This window comes from Aulonocara stuartgranti (genome assembly GCF_965226115.1).
Source record: "Aulonocara stuartgranti genome assembly, chromosome: 7".
NCBI lineage: Eukaryota > Metazoa > Chordata > Actinopteri > Cichliformes > Cichlidae > Aulonocara > Aulonocara stuartgranti.
Window position 1 is genome coordinate 25,092,001 of NC_138945.1, and position 16,613 is coordinate 25,108,613.

General features: G+C 39.2%; 2 protein-coding genes across 2 annotated transcripts; both read left to right on the plus strand.

The window, feature by feature from the left end:
• The first annotated feature begins 5,621 nt into the window (after positions 1–5,621).
• LOC309711638 (visual system homeobox 1) lies at positions 5,622–7,655 on the plus strand. Its single transcript, XM_082542054.1, has 3 exons — positions 5,622–6,613; positions 6,695–6,927; positions 7,066–7,655. The coding sequence occupies exons 1-3, from the start codon at positions 6,397–6,399 to the stop codon at positions 7,144–7,146; spliced, it is 531 nt and encodes a 176-aa protein (XP_082398180.1). The 5' UTR covers positions 5,622–6,396; the 3' UTR covers positions 7,147–7,655.
• Positions 7,656–8,035: 380 nt separating this feature from the next.
• ess2 (ess-2 splicing factor homolog) lies at positions 8,036–15,627 on the plus strand. The gene is made up of 10 exons (XM_082542053.1): positions 8,036–8,400; positions 10,788–10,956; positions 11,089–11,172; positions 11,383–11,552; positions 12,949–13,066; positions 13,195–13,328; positions 13,504–13,606; positions 13,902–14,011; positions 14,095–14,210; positions 14,309–15,627. Exons 1-10 carry the CDS (start codon positions 8,254–8,256, stop codon positions 14,586–14,588), a joined length of 1,431 nt encoding a protein of 476 aa, XP_082398179.1. The 5' UTR covers positions 8,036–8,253; the 3' UTR covers positions 14,589–15,627.
• Positions 15,628–16,613: the final 986 nt, after the last annotated feature.

Sequence of the window (16,613 nt, forward strand, 5' to 3'; positions counted from 1 at the left end):
ATATATATATATATATATATATATATATATATATATTAGGGGTGCAACGATACACAAAATTCACGGTTCGGTTCGGTTCGATACTTTGGTGTCACGGTTCGATATTTTTTCGATACAAAAAAAAACGTTCATGCCTTTTTAATTTGTCATTTATTAAAATTATAAATATATATTTTAACTCAAAAGTACAGTTTTTAAATTTAATGTTGCTGAAACAACAAAGTAATAAAAAAAATAAATCTATCTGATTGAGGAATCACTCATCTTTGGAAAAGAGAGTTTATTACAGAGAAATGGTTATTTCCAAAATAAAAGCTATACTATACGCTTCTTCTGGGCTATATTCTCAGCAGCATATTAAACATATCAGGTCTCCATAAGGAGAATCGTGTGCTAACGGCTGTCTAAATGACTCGGGTAAAGTTTGTCGTTGCACCCCTAATAAATATATATACATATATATATTAGGGGTGCAACGATATTCGTATCGATATTGAACCGTTCGATACAGTGCTTTCGGTTCGGTACGCATATGTATCGAACAATACAAAATTTTTTATTTATTTTATCAACTTTCCTTCTGACGATGCTGTCTGTGTTGAGCGCTCAGTGGATCTGCGCTAGACATTGCAGCCTAGGTGGAGTAATCAAACGCAGATTCACTGAGCGCAGGGCAAGCTAGCCAGACAGGAGAGATGTGGCGTTGGAACTATTTTGGTTTTCATGTGGCGTATTACCCTGAAGGTAAGCACGTCATGGACAAAAGTAAAACAGTATGTTGGATGTGCCATGCAATGCTCAGTTACATTGGTGGGAGCTAGTGCGTTAGCGCAGTTAGCTCGTTAACGTGTTGGCCGTCCAGCCCCACGCACTGGGCGATCCGCAGTAGCTCGTTAATGGAGATTTGCCGTGTTGTGGCGTTAAAATCATTTCAGATTAACGCTGACAGCACTAGTGGGAACAAAACGAATGTGACTGCACATTTACTCTGACATCATCCTAGTGCAAAGACAAAAACAACAAGCATGCTACAAACTTTACCCGAGTCATTTAGACAGCCGTTAGCACACGATTCTCCTTATGGGGACCTGATATGTTTAATATGCTGCTGAGAATATAGCCCAGAAGAAGCGTATAGTATAGCTTTTATTTTGGAAAGAACCATTTCTCTGTAATAAACTCTCTTTTCCAAAGATGAGTGATTCCTCAATCAGATAGATTTATTTTTTTTATTACTTTGTTGTTTCAGCAACATTAAATTTAAAAACTGTACTTTTGAGTTAAAATATATATTTATAATTTTAATAAATGACAAATTAAAAAGGCATGAACATTTTTTTTTGTATCGAAAAAATATCGAACCGTGAATCTTGTGTATCGTTGCACCCCTTATATATATATATATATATATATATATATATATATATATATATATATATATATATATATATATATATATATATATATATATATATATATATATATATAAAATTGTCGTTATTATTATTATTATTACTTGGTTAATGTGTATTATAACAATATCAAAGCTGGCACATTGGGGGAAAGTCTGGAAGAAAAAAGAAAAGGGAAGAGAATATAATAAAATGATAGAACATAATTAGAAAAGCACAACACCTGGAAGAGAAAAATATGCAAAACCACAGATACACAAATCAACAATCTAGTTAAGACAGTTTACCACATGAAGACTACCTCTAGTATTCAGAAGTCAACACTGCAGGGCACACACTTTTCTAAAGTGGTTATGAAGAAAGCACAAAAGACTGCCATTGTGGGTCAAGTGCATGTTAACATTCGCCACTTTTCCTGCACCTAAACAGCTCCCAAGAGAGGAAATGTTGACACAGTACAAAGCAACAAGCTACTTCCACAAAGAAAAGAAAATGCAGCTACAATAAAGGCAGGAAAGATGCCGGCTGACTCTGTGGGAAGGCAGTCCTCGGAGCTTTTGTTAGCTTAATTTCTGGTTTACAATATTTACCTAGCTGGAAAAGTTGCATTCAAATATACTGTAAAACTGTACATGTAGGATTTATGTGTATTTATGTTTTAAGTCATACATACACGGATTTCAGATTAGCGTGGGAGATTAGAAGTGCTCTTTGTTTAGTTTGTTGGGAGCTAATCACCTAATATTTTATTAATTAAAGACACATTTCATTCATTATTTAATGATGTACTTACTTAAGTTATTTTGGCACCCTAGGCTTTCCTTAATGTCATCACCATACTGAGGCATCTCTATAGGTTAACCTGTGATTGGGGGTCTCAAGTAGACTTTATTTCATTTTAAGGAGTCAAAAGTCCAAAAGGTAAGGAAACCCTGGCATATAACCTACAGGATTTCTGCATTTATTACTGAACGTTGTCAGATCTTCATCTAAGTCACAGTTATAGACAAACACAATCAATAAGGTACTCAGTGCTTTTATTCTCATGTCTTTATTGAGTACACGAGTAATCAATTAAGGTGCAGGGATAAAAAAAAATATTAAGTGAACCAAAACCCCTGTGCTACAGATTTCTCCAACTGCTGAAGTCAAGTGTCCCAAATGTAAGAGGTGAAACTGGAAGCATGGGCTGGAGGGGCGTCCCTCCCCCTACATGAACGCACACAGAGTATGATTAAATTCAAAGTGCACATCTAACACAACAGCTTTCACAGGTCCTCAGAGGTGACTGGAAAAAGCTTGAAAAGGCCTTTTAAGGGCCTGTGTCGATCAATCCACAGTGAAGTGTGCACTCCTTTAAAAAAAAATTAAAAAGGTGATAAAGAGCAGAACATCTGCACAAACCTCTTGAAGTCTTTGTTTATGTGTGCATTTGAGCTGTCAGTGAAATGAAATGAAAATGATACAAATCGAATCTTTAATTTGTTTAATGTGTTTTTTGTCTGTTTAGCTGTTATTTATTTTTTGGGAAATGAATAAAATTGTAAATATGAGTGTGAAGAGGAAGCGAGTCTCTATAACCTGAGCTGCAGAATGAAAAAAGCAGACCAAAAAAAGAAATTGCGCAATTTTTCCCTGTTACTCCCTTTTTGATTCCATCTTTTTCTTGCAAGCTCAGTCTTGCGCCATGATTTTGAAGCAAAACAAACTAAACACCAGATCCCACTTCAGGTCCTTGAGGGGATATAATATATATATATTTTAAAAACACAATAAAGAAAAACATTGTGCAATGCAATTAAAAAATACTTTATGCAACAATGGAGTGGTACTCCAGATTCCTCCTCCCTGTTGGTGCATTATGTCTACAGTTTTTTTTTTTCTGCACAAGTTCAGGAGGAAACAGAAAGAGTAGGAGGGTGTGATCCCCCGGTCGCCCTGATTCAATCTCTGTTTCTGCAGGAGGTATTGGGCCTGGGTCCAAACACCAAGCACCAAGCAGAGAAGCTGAGCATTTTCACACGTCAGCGTTCTGCTGCCTTGCACAGCTCCCTGCTCGTTTATCAACAGTCCGTGTGTGGGTGTATTTATAATCCAGTGTCTCCTGTCTGATGTGCACTGATTTGATTTGTGTCCTTTAATCTTCTCATTTTTTCCACCCACGCGCTTTCTGTCTGAATAGCCATTTAAAATATAAGACTGTGACACGTAACCCTAAAGAGCGCACACGCTCAGAAGCATCCAAGCAAATCAACATTCTGTGTGGCAACTAATATTTTCCAGGCTCTGTCTTTCAAATGCAGTGTCACACAACAAAAAAGAAGTTATTATAATGATTACAGTGTCTCATTCACCCGCCGCCTCATTTAGTTTATTTATTCAGTCTTCTCATAAAACACAGACAGTGTCGTCTTCTTCTCTTCTTTCAGCTGCTCCCTTTAGGGTTCATCTGCCTTCATCTCATCGTCTCCCCAGCCTCCTCCTCTGTCACACCAACCCCCTGCATGTCCTGCTTCACTACATCCATGAATCTGCTCTATGGTTTTCCTCTTTTCCTCTATCTCTCCTCTCCAAATCTCCAAACCATCTCAACCTTGCCTCTATAACTCCCACTGACAATCTTAGCATCCAGCTCTTCCACCTTCAGATCCACCTCCCGTCTTATTGTTAGTGCCATCGTCTCCGAACCATACATCACAGCAGGTCTCACTGTCGTCTAATCATCCTTTCATTATTGCTGTTATCCTTCCGTCACAAATCACCCCTAACACTCGTGTCCTCTCGGTCCACCCTCCTGCGCTCTTATCTTCACCTCTGTTGTGCTCTGTCCACTGGTTTGGATGACTGAGCCCAGGTACAGCCTGATATTTCACCTTCACTACCTCTCTTCCTTGCATCTTCACTGTTACACCCATCTTCCTCTCACTGACACACATATTATGTTTTGCTTCTTCACCTTCACTCTCTTCACTTTTTTGTGTATTTCCATCTCTGTCCTTAATCACCCTGACCATCAGTTCAATCTCTCATGAGTCCTTTTCTTCTTCCTTAGCGTCCAGCCTCAAATATAACTCTTTGAAAGCCTTTTTCTTGTCTCTTTGCTGCTATACGCCTAGCCTCCTGGTACCCCTGCCTCCTCTCTTCATCTCTTCGATTATCCCACTTTTTCTTTGCCAACTCCTTCCTTTAAATACTTTCCTGTATTTTCACAACCAAGTCTCTTGCTTTTCTGCCCAGAGGATACAGCAAAAGCCTTCTTGCCAGTTTCCTTCAGCACTTTAACAGTTATCTGTTATCTGCACAACATTCTACTTTTTTCAACCTCCACTATTTAATCCTTGCCTCTGCCTTCACGCGCTTCCTCTTGTTGATTTCCATCCTACAGACTACTATCTGATGCTGTGTAGATACATCCTCCCCAGACTTCTGCAGACCTTCTGCACTGGAGATAGTCAACCTGTCCACCTGTGTATTGTAGAGGCAGCCAATCAGAAGAATGTTGACAGAGGTGCTGAGCCAAGGTCCATTTTAATGATTATGATTATGAAATTATTATTTTGAACAGTTATTCATTCACAACTACCTTATAATACCATACCAACATACTTTATTTATAAAGCACTTTTAAAAATACATTGTACAATTCATGTGATATTCAGTGTAATAAATTCCAGCATATCAAGCAAGATTTTTCCTTAAGACAAAGAGTTTTATACTATTTTTGAATCTCCTAAAAATGCGGAAAAGAATTCATCTGCCACCCATCGGCTGTGGTTCTTTTCTCTTTTACTCCTTGTACCAAATATTGCTTACAACAATAAAATGGATCTTTATTGTTGTAATCCCCAGTAATGAATTTTGAACTGTTTGAACCAACATGGATATAGTACAATTCCTTCTATTGAGAACCACAATAACTGCAGATAAGGATCTCACTTTCTGCGCAAACTATACATCAACAATCTGGATGCTATTAAACCCGAGTGAAAAGGATGAGATGGTGTTTATTGTTATCTGTTTTCAAAAAGCGCTTATAAAGGGAGCTTAGGACAGATTGTGGAAATCCATTAATTCTCTGGGAGGGGGAAAAAAAAGGTGTATTGCCTTGTATGAAATCACAGGATTTGTCGGGGTTGGAGGTGGTGGTGGTGGGGGGGCTGAATTTAACCTGTAATAGCTTTACCTCAGCTGCGCACATTGTCAGAAAAGTCAGACTGAAAAGACTGCAGCACAAAGATAAGACACATGATGCACGATCGTGAATACAAACGACTGGGATGGATCCATATCTCTGAATTTTCTCTCTCTGTGTGCAAACATACACGGGCCAAATGAGTCACCCCATCATCTGCAGCGCCCTAATCACTTTGTAATCACTTTAAGTCTGCATTGTTGTTGACAGTGTAGCCCCAGCTTGTGTAAATAAATATACCAATTTATGCAGGATCGTTTGTTGACAGAGCTATACGTGGAAGCGACATTATGAAGTGAATTTGAAGAACTAATCCTCAGACTCAGCATACACAAGTCTGTGGCCACACCAAGAACGCTCATCTTTAAATCCAGGTTTCTAATACCAAGAAATCCCCTTTCCTCTAAAACCTTAACAATAAGGATCTTAGGAGCTCTCCACTTCTCATTTTATGCAGCGAAATCTGATTTCTTTTGAAGAAAGGAATGAGGCGAGATTAACTGAATCTGCCATCCTCCCTAACCTCTTCACAAAACTGCCCAGATTAGCAAGGAATTAAGTTTCAACCGTTTTTATGTGTCTGGTCCATAGGGGGGGATTATGGTTTTACTTCTTTTTTTTTTGGCCTCCCAATTTCACTATAAGGGCTTGACACGCTGCTGTAAAGAGAAGAAGGAGAAGGAGAAGAGCAACTGAGGCTCGAAAAGTCCTCTGTGTGTGTGTCACGATAACCTGTGATCACCACTGCTTTTGAGCTTTCACTGAAACCTCTTTGGAGGTGGACTGATCAGGATGGAGAGGCAGAAGTTCCCCTTTACTATTGAGAACATCCTGAAGTATCCGAGCAGGAGTGGAGATAAACGGTCCTACGGAGCGAGTGGTCTTGGCTTAAAAGAGAAGACAGTGAGTCCTGCTGGAGGCCAAACAGAGGCGGCTCATCATGCCTGCCTGTGCTGCTGCTACTGCTCCCACTGTGCTGACATACTCCAGCCTGACTTCATCCACGAAGGTAGGACCATACCTTCCGCTTTTGTCTGTGGTTGAGCTTGATTCTGCTCCCCCAACCTTAAATCAGACCTCCTCCCTGCAGCTTGTCAGTATGGCTGGAACCCAGCAATCCTCTCAGATTCGTGCAGGCTGGGAGACACTCACAGGGAGGAGCAGTCACCCAGTCAACAGAGGCGAACCCGGCGTCACCGGACCATTTTCACTGAGGAACAGCTGGACGCACTGGAGGAGCTGTTCCTGCAGAACCAGTACCCAGATGTGAACACAAGAGAGAAACTCGCACAGCGCACTCACTTAAGAGAAGAGAGAGTGGAGGTAACACTGCAGCATCACATAATTGTTTTTATTAAATATGATGGTCTGCTAATAATGTAAATGTGAATAAAGACTACTGTAGATACTGAATTTAATAAAATGACAGCTCAACAATGTTGCCTCTTTTCTGTCAATCAGGTTTGGTTTAAAAACAGAAGAGCCAAGTGGAGACGTCAGAAAAGACTTTCATTTGTTGTGGGAAACACAGAAAAAAAGTGAAAAAAAAAGAAGTTTGCATGGCTCTGTGTGATCCAATCAAAATAGTTTGCATATACCTATATGTAACATATAATTCTTATATGTAACCATATATGTAAAATCCTGGCATGTATTGATACTATTACTGTAAGTAAAACCTTGAATTTGTAAATGGGTTGTTGTAGTTTGCACAGACTGTTAAAAAAAAACGTGTCCTTGAGAAAAAATACAGTTGTCTGGGGATTTTTTTAAGAAAAGAAGAAATGCCTTTTTTGTGCCACCAATAGAAAACGCAGCTAACTTATTATTATTATTACGGTATTATTATTATTTTTTATTTTTTTTAAATAGAATTTTAACGCCTTACTTTAGCATTTCTTTGTCAAACAAACGACCAGGGGGTCAGAACTAGCCCGCCAAAGAGTCCAACATGGCTCAGTGGATGGTTTGCTATATCTGAAAATTACAATGAAGTCATTAATATGTTTAGTATGTCTAATATAAATTTTCCCACAAAATGTTGTTCGTTTCTGGTGATGACAGGCATGAAAATGTTTCAAAAGTTTAAATCACTTCTGACTAATTGTTTACACTGTAAATAAATATATAAAAAAATTATTAAATTGTTAGGCACTAAAAACTCCACATGTGAAGGTCTTGTGCTTTTGTAAAGCCACTGTGAGACATGACACTAGAGTTTGTCTTCTGTACTGTAAATGGAGTGTAAGTGTATTTCATGAAACAAAAACTATATAAAGCCTTTTTAAAAATTATATATATAAATATTTTTATTATTATTTTTTTTTTTTAAATTTAAGTTAAGGTCTGCGAACTATCAAACCGCTGTTGGCTTTCAGGGTTTATTTTGGAAAATTCTAGCGAAGCCGTAAATTTCCGGTGACGTAGTGTTCGGCTGTGCGTTGTTTGTACGCTGGTGGCTAAAAGTCAGCTAATGTGTTAGAGTTGGTGGCGTTGGGCATTTTTAAGTATCGGGTTTTTACGTTGTTGGTTAACTATTTAAACGGTGTTAACCCACTGAAAGAAACACCCTCTAATAGCTTAATTTTCGTCGCTATTTGTAGTAGAAGATTATTTAGCCATCTGGCTAGGAGGCTAACAGGGACCACAATGGAGGGCAGCGCCAGCGTGAGGAAAGCACTGTCCGGGACTCTCGTCCCTTTGGCGGTCTCAACAGTGGCTCTTCAACAGCAACCAGAGGATGAGGAGAAGGGAACGCTGAAGAGAAACGTCCTGGATGAGGAGGAATACATTGAGGTAAATAATAGCAGACATAGACAGGCGCGACTGTGTTAGCTAACAACTGTAAGTTAGCAGGCAGGTAATGTACAACACAGCTACATTTCTTTAGACTAAATACTTTATTGTACTAGTCTGGACAGACATAGAAGTGTATAACAGCTCCAAATATTATGCAGTCAGTGTGGAAAACGTGTTTACTTATCAAATCTACGTATAGGTTTAAAGTAAGGTGCTTGTTATGACAGTACTTCACGATATGAAAGTGCAATAGCAAATTGCTCAAGTAAGGATTAAGTTACTAAATTTACATGAATAGCATGGTAATGGCATGCTTATACCCCGAAAATATTTGGTTAAAAATTGTTTAACCAGTTGCACCACGACGAGACACTTAAGTAGCTATCAAAAAGCCCTAAATAAATCTAGCTGGATATTGGATCACTCTTCTTAGAAGAATTGTTAGAGTTCATTTAAACTGATTTGGTTCCTGGCACAGACGTGGCTTTAACCGCAGTCCACAAGTTTTACAAATTTTCTTGTGTTGGAGCACACAGCCCATTGCCACAATGCCATCCAGAGGGTCTTTTAATAATGCTACTGTTTCACACAGTGGGGCAGTCAGACCACAGGGTCTCTTGATAGGACCTAGATGGCCATCAAGGATCTGGTTCTCCACACTCCTCAGTCTGGTGAGTGGGGTCCTGTGTGTCTGTATACTGTGGCAACTCAGAGTTTAAGCTCAGAGCAGGGCTATATGTTATATTTGTAAGAAAAAGGGAAAAGCTCTGCCAAAACAGCTTTCCCACCAGATTGTTGACACAGTAAAACAGATGTACAAAAAGTCTCTTCAGATATTAGTTGCCACACTACCAGGAACATTGCCTGGGCAGTAATTCGAGGTGTTCCATGAGGGGAAATCTGTGCAGCAGAATCCTTGGCAGTGCCTTACACGGTTGCTAGGGTCACCTGACTTAATCTGGTCTCAGGACCCACTCAAGCTTCAACTATTCTGCCATTGGCTGACCAGTAAGTTTTTCCTCACGACACTGCAAGTATAAGTCATCTTCATTGTTTACTGCAACTTCTGTAGGCAGGAGGGAAAGAAACCTAATTAAAGTTACAAAAGTTACCACGGTTCTGTGAACTCCCAGATAACTGCCAGTCATGCAGTTCACTTGGAGCATCTCAGTGCAAGAACATTTATAGAGATCGGATGTAGGGTACCGGGGGGGTTTTATGGTGTACACGCGTAGGTAGCCTACAGGTCACACAGTTGACTTTGTTTATATGAAATCTCAACCTGCACTGAGCACAAGAAGACATAGCTGCATTGTTTATTGTCACTGGCAGTCTTCTGGGAATTCACAGAACCATAATTACCTTCGTAACTTCTGTTTGGAAACCTCACCTTTAGTCCTCCAAATGTAACTCTTGACATTGTGGCCAATGAGCTCAAACTTTGTCACTTCTGACCATAAAACCTTTCTCCAGAAGGCATTTGGCTTCTCCATGTGGGCAGCAACAAGTTTAAGTCGAGTTTTTAAAGGTATCGATTTTAGAGCAGAGGCTTCTTTCTTGGTCAGCTCCCAGTTGGTCCACAGTGAGTGGAAAAACTTTTTTTTTCTTCAGCAGTTTTCAGTTCATGGCAGGTTTTATGCCTTGGTGGTTACAGGGTTGTTCCTGAACAGCCTAACCAATTTCCTGTCATCTGAGGTTGACAGTTTGGATTTTCTTTAAGACCTCTGCAAAGTGGTGACACATCTGTTAATCTTTTACGTACAGTTATTTGAAATGATGATCTTGTAATCTGCAGTTGTTTAGAAATGGATTCAAGAGATCTTTGCAACTTGTGTAAATCTAAACTTCTCATTCTTAGATCTTCATTGTGTTCACTGGACCTTCCCATTGTTCTGAGTATTGGTCAATCCAGTGACTACAGTCAAACAAATCCTTTCTATGCTGGTGAAGAGAAAATACCAGTTGTAGTCAGTCGTGATCAGTTACACAAAGTTTTGTCCTTGTTGTGTCCTTGCCCTTGTTTTGGCTTTGTTAAACCTTTAGCAACACTCAAAAGATTTTAGTGTGTGTATATATTGAACCTGTTTACATATATCTAACCCTGTTTGAATTAGAGAAAATCCAAAGTGAATTCAAATGTGTACACTCTTGTTTTTTTGTTGTTGTTAATTTTTTAATTGATTAAAGTCGTGTACTGTGCAGTAATTGCACCATGGAAACAAACTATTCAAAAAAAAAAATTAAGACTAAAATTACCATGACATCCATGCCCATGATGAGTGTATGTAAACATCTGAACACATCTCTATGTGCCATAAGCCCATATTTCCTGGTAATATGTCCTCTGTATTAACCTTCTGCTTGTGTTTTGTTTTTGTTGACAGAGCTTAGAGAAAATTATCCAGAGGGACTTTTTCCCAGATGTGACAAAGCTGCAGGCACAGAAGGAATATCTTGAAGCAGAGGAAAATGGAGACCTGGAGAGGATGAGAGAAATTTCCATCCGATACGGATCTTCGTTGACAAAATCTACACCGCAGTCTTCTGCACCATGTGAGTGAAGTGGAATTAAATAAGACATTATGTGTTCTCCAAGTAAAATACTTGTTAATGATAAAATACTTGAATTCAACAGGTGTTTTTTTTTCTCATTCAAATTTTTTCTTTCTCTTCTGTTTGTGTAAGATGTGACGCCTGCTAGCTTTGAAACACCAGTGGGCCAGTTGGGATCCCCTGCTTCCACTTATTCTGCTAAAGCTGTAGATGGAGGTAAGTAAGCAGGGTGATGAACACATAACGACATGCAGTAAATGTGTAATTTGTTAAAGCTTCACATCCACGTCTCGCTGTTAATCCTTCTTTTGACATTTACATGCTTTCCCATATTGTATACCATTCTGTTTCTCATTAGTGGTTAACATGTTTGGCACTAAATTGATCGACTATGAGAAATTATTGGTATTTTTTCTTTTTTTCTAGAGAAGAGGGCTGACGACACAGAAGAACAAAATCTGCCCAGCCTGGACCGCTTCCTCGCTAAGAATACCAGTGAGGATAATGCATCCTTTGAACAGATAATGGATCTGGCAAAAGACAAGGAGAAACTGAAGCATGCCTGGTTGTATGAGGCTGAAGCTGAATTCAAACAGGTATGGATGGTTAGCTGTGTAAATGCAGGTGTGCTGATCTGTTTTCTGGGGCTTTCATATGTTCACGAGTGTCAATTTATCGCAAAAACTTGTAAAAGTATTTAAATCATTGCATTAGTTTCCCACAGACTTAAACTCATAATTTGTGGCGATGTGGAGCACGTATGTTAGGGATGACCATTTAAACTAGAATTGTTATTCACCAAAAACTAGAAACAGTTTTTTTGAGATTGCTCACTCTAGCTTTACCTGGTGGAGTTTGCGGTGAACCAGATTTTTTTGTTTTGTTTTTCAGGCTGTAGTCCTCTTTGGCTCTGCATGTTTCCCCTGTTTTATATAGTAGCATCGCATCTGAATGTGCCACACGCCTTTTATCTGCCAGCAAATGGAAGCTAATGTGTTGCTTCTTCTATTTGCTCATCGCATGGTGGTCAGCGAACAGTTTGTAGGACCATTAATACCACTTCCTTCTGGTAGAGGTGCATTATATATTCACTTAGTATATATACTAACTAATTATATACTAACTAATTAAATTATACTCAGGATTTATTCCCCCCTTTAATAGCAGTTACATTGCTTAAAAAATACTTTGTGCAGCTGTTTCTTGTCTTAAAGGATAAACAGCATTTTCCATTCTTTTTAAAACAAGAAAAAAGAAACTCATGTCTGGTATGACGTAATAGACTTGTGCCACCAGAAGGTGACATTAGTGCACCCAGAAGCTTTGTCAGCTGCCAATAAACAAGAACACGAAGCTATTTCCCAGATGCTACTGTACAAACAGAAGATTGCTTTTATAAAGATTTTTACCAAGACAGTCTTGTGCAGAACTCCTTAAAAAAAAAAACCAAAAGACAAAATAAATGTAAATAAACTTTAGTCACTCCACCAGGTAAAGCTAGTGTGACGTAGTGTAACTTCTGAGAAGAGTTTGGAGTTGAAGAGGATGAGTATGAGTCCCTTATTCTAAAGATAGACTCCTAACAGGAGTCTTTGTTTCACAGTCTTTCAAAATAAGAGCAACAGGCTTGTCGAGTAAAGTTAAAGTGTAAAGTGTGCGTGTTAGTCCCCATAGGGAAATAGTTCCTCTGCATTTAACCCATTCACCCAGTGAAGCAGTGGGCAGCCACCAGTGCAGCGCCCGGGGAGCAGTGTGTAGGGACGGTACCTTGCTCAGGGGTACCTCAGGGTAGCCGTTCAGTGGAGTCGAACCCCCGACCTTCCGATCATGGGGCCACCACTCTACCTACTGAGCTATCCCTGCCCCTGAGTAGTAAACCACTCACCTAAAACATGCTAAACTGAGTCACCAAATAGACTTAGGTGAGTGTTAATAGATCCTACCTCTTGGCTGCATTCAAATCATTTATAAAAGCTTGTGATTGTTTTCCAGCGTCATGAGCAGAACCTTGCCTTACCATCAGTAGAGAAGGCAGCACTCGAATGCACCAAAGCTGGACTGGAGACCTGGGAGTACAAAGCCAAGAATGCCTTGATGTATTATCCAGAGGGTAGGAGGCTTGAGCGTCGGTAGTTGTGTGAATTTGCAAAATTGGCTAAATTCACTTGTGTGTGTCAGTGAGTGAGGTTTTTATTTTGTTCTACAATTATTATTATTTTCTTCCTTTTTTAAAATCAGGTGTTAAAGATGATGATGCCATCTTCAAGAAACCAAGGGAGGTGGTTCACAAGAACACTCGCTTTGTTGGAGACCCATTCAGCAAAGCTCTCAACAAGAGCCAGATTCAGCAGGCAGCAGCTCTCAATGCACAGGTAGGTGTTGTTAATGTGATACTGTATTTAAAACAATGACTGTCGTTGCCTTTATGTGCCACTTATTTCTGAATGAAGTGCTTGCACTGCCTGCCAGTCTGTTCAAATGGAGGTAGGGGAGGCAAAAAAGTGGATTTCTTGATGATGCAGAACATATGTTGTGTTGTTTCTGTAGTTCAAACAGGGTAAAGTAGGTCCTGATGGGAAAGAGCTTATCCCACATGAATCCCCATCAATGAATGGATATGGTTACGTAAAAACTCCTTCACCTGCACCTGGTGAGTAATCTTATTATTGTGCTTTGCATAGAACAGACCTGTTCCATTATCTGACTGGGGCAGCTAAAGAATTAAAAGTTTACCACATTGAACTGTTTCCTTATCAAAGACGTGATGTGACTACGTTTCGTCTGTTCGCTTCGCCTGCTGCCAAAAATCAAGCCCCCCCCTCTCATTGTTAGCGATTGTGGTATTTGATAGACAGCAGATAAAACATGAATACCAAAGTATCTGTTTCCACAATCAGCTTGGAGCTGCTTTGGCACTAGATCTCTTAATGCATTTGTCCTTTCAGGTGTAGCCGAGTCACCTCTGATGACCTGGGGTGAGATCGAGAGCACACCATTTCGTCTGGATGGATCAGACACCCCGTATGTTGAGAGGAATCATGGACCTTCTTTTAAGGTGCTGAGAATTTACAGGTGGATTGATGGTTAATTTGTAATTGTTTAAATAAAATAGTTGACTTTAATTACCTTTTGTTAAAGATCCCAGAACCAGGGAGACGAGAAAGGCTTGGTTTAAAGATGGCCAACGAGGCTGCCGCTAAGAACCGTGCAAAGAAACAGGAAGCGTTACGAAAAGTCACAGAGAACCTTGCAAGGTATTGATGCTCACTGCGTCTGTCATTTCATTTCTACCAGAATTAAAGTTGTGAAGTCTTGAAGAAATGAAACTAACATTATATTCTTTGTCTTGCAGCCTGACGCCTAAAGGTTTGAGCCCGGCCCTTTCGCCTGCCCTGCAACGGCTCGTAAATCGGACTTCCAGCAAATACACAGACAAAGCACTGCGAGCAAGTTACACCCCATCACCCTCACACAGACTCGCTGCATGCAAGTCTCCCTTCGGGGGCCCGGCGACTCCTTCGGGAACGCCAACGCCAAACAAAGCAAAGACTCCAAATTCTCAGGACGTCACGTCGCTCACAGACAATCTGCTGCAGCTTCCCAAAAGACGGAAAGCATCGGACTTTTTCTAAGAGCAGCACCTCTCTGCTTGGATTGTACAAAAAAAAGACTTAACATATACATTAAAGAGCACATCATTTTGCTGGAGGACTGGAAAAAGAAATAAATGGTGGAGTAGAGACTATAAAAACTTTATGCACTAAAATGCAACAAAGGTCATTGTAGGTCCAAGAGAAATAATTTGAATGTCTGAATTCTATTTTGATTTTATTGTCTTTATCTCGCATACAAGGGTTTTTGTTTGTTGTTGTTTTTTTGGTTTTTTTTAAACAGCTCCTGCTACTCTAACAGACTGACATTCTCAACAGACAATATTTGCATATTTTAAATCATTTGTATTGTCATTGAACGTTTTTCCCAAAAAATTCACAGATAAATGAGATGACATTTCAGAGTTTCTCTGCTTCACAGGAATTAATCAGGACAGGAACAGGAATCTCCGGCTGCCGTGTTTCCAAATGGGAGAAGAAAATGTGTTTTATTAAAGCTTGAGCCTGCTCTCACCATCATAAAGATGTAGAACCCTTTCCTAAACTTTCTAAATGTAAAATATATCTTTTGGGGCTAAAATCTGTGTTTGCAATCAGATAATGAATTGTCAGCCGTATAGTTTTGTTCTCCCATCTGTTGGTGCTAAAGGAGTTGGGTCAGGGTCCAAATAAAAAGACCTGTCATGCTTTTATGTTTTCAAATGCTCCAGTTTGCCTTCAGTCTGGTTTGCTGTCAGAACTGATGGTAAAGAGGCCCCTTTTTTTTTTTTTTTTTTTAAACTTGCCACAGATTTAAAGTGTCACCCTGTCAGTTGTGTGCATCCTAGTTAAAGTTAACATTTTATTTGATCTAAGTATGTTTTATCTCAAAGAAAAAGGTGCTTGTGTAGAGTTGCCACACACTTTTCATGTCCATATGTCCATTTAAAGAATGATTGGCCTGACTAAAAAAATATATATTTTTCCAATGTTAGAGATTCCTTTCTTGTGCAGGACAGCACTAAGACATGGCAGAGACAATATTTACATTTAAAATAAATAAAGCCAATACGAAACTTCAGTCAAGTAGTTATGAAAGCTTGTCAACGTTTTAAGTTGCTATCTCAAAGTTTTGATTACAGATGGCAAAAAAAGTTTTGGGTTTTTTGTTCAGTGGTGGAAAGGAGCTTCCATAAGTAGGTGTCATCTGACAATACAGCTATTTTCGTACAAAGGTCTCACCTGTTTCCTCTTACCGCCATCATTTTTTGATAGAGGTAAGGGTGAATAATAAAACATCATTATTGTTTCAGCTGAATTTACTCCTTTTTAATAAGCTACTGACTCTAAATGATGTTGTAGTAAAGTGGGAAGAGATTGCATTCACTGTCTGTGTTGTCTGAAAGAATAATTCCACTGATCATTAGGTCTTCTAGTGCACAAACAATGTGATTTATTTTAAATGTAAGCTTCTTCAGTTCAATTCAAGTTTATTTATACAGCGCCAAAACACAACAACAGTTGCCTCAAGGTGCTTTACGGTAAAAACTCTGCAGTAGTTTTGGAGAAAACCTCAACAGTCAGATGATCCCCTGTGAGCAAGCACTAGATGATTGTGGGAAAACTCCAGTTTACCAGGAAGTGACCTCTGTTTGGATCAGGCTCAGGGAGAGGTAGCCATCTGCCCCAACCGGCTGGAGGGGTTGAATGGAAACTTAAGTAAGATTCATAATAGCTTTAGGACAAGGTTTGTCATCCACATTCCACAAACTTCATCTAGACATGTTCCAAATGTCTGGCACGATTTAGTGTTGTTGGGTTAAACTATACTCTTTCTCAGCTGCTTTTTTCCTTAATTTTTTATTGAAAAAGACTATTTGGTTTAAAGTCTTTCAGAATTGACATAGGTTTGTATAACTTTGCAGGATAAATTATCTAAAGTTTAATTTTCTTTAAAAAAAAAAAAGTTCTAAAAAGAAAACATAAAATGTGCACACAGCTTGAAATATGTGCAAATTATATGAAAGTAAATATTTTCAGCTTTAAACTGAACTGACTGTTTTAAAT

Excerpts from the sequence above, each read along its gene's own strand:
- LOC309711638 (XM_082542054.1), top strand. The coding sequence starts at position 6,397 with ATGGAGAGGCAGAAGTTCCCCTTTACTATTGAGAACATCCTGAAGTAT. Across the intron at positions 6,614-6,694 it reads GCCTGACTTCATCCACGAAG|CTTGTCAGTATGGCTGGAAC; the intron begins GTAGGACCATAC and ends TCCTCCCTGCAG. Across the intron at positions 6,928-7,065 it reads TAAGAGAAGAGAGAGTGGAG|GTTTGGTTTAAAAACAGAAG; the intron begins GTAACACTGCAG and ends TCTGTCAATCAG.
- ess2 (XM_082542053.1), top strand. The coding sequence starts at position 8,254 with ATGGAGGGCAGCGCCAGCGTGAGGAAAGCACTGTCCGGGACTCTCGTC. Across the intron at positions 11,553-12,948 it reads CTGAAGCTGAATTCAAACAG|CGTCATGAGCAGAACCTTGC; the intron begins GTATGGATGGTT and ends ATTGTTTTCCAG. Across the intron at positions 13,067-13,194 it reads CTTGATGTATTATCCAGAGG|GTGTTAAAGATGATGATGCC; the intron begins GTAGGAGGCTTG and ends TTTTAAAATCAG.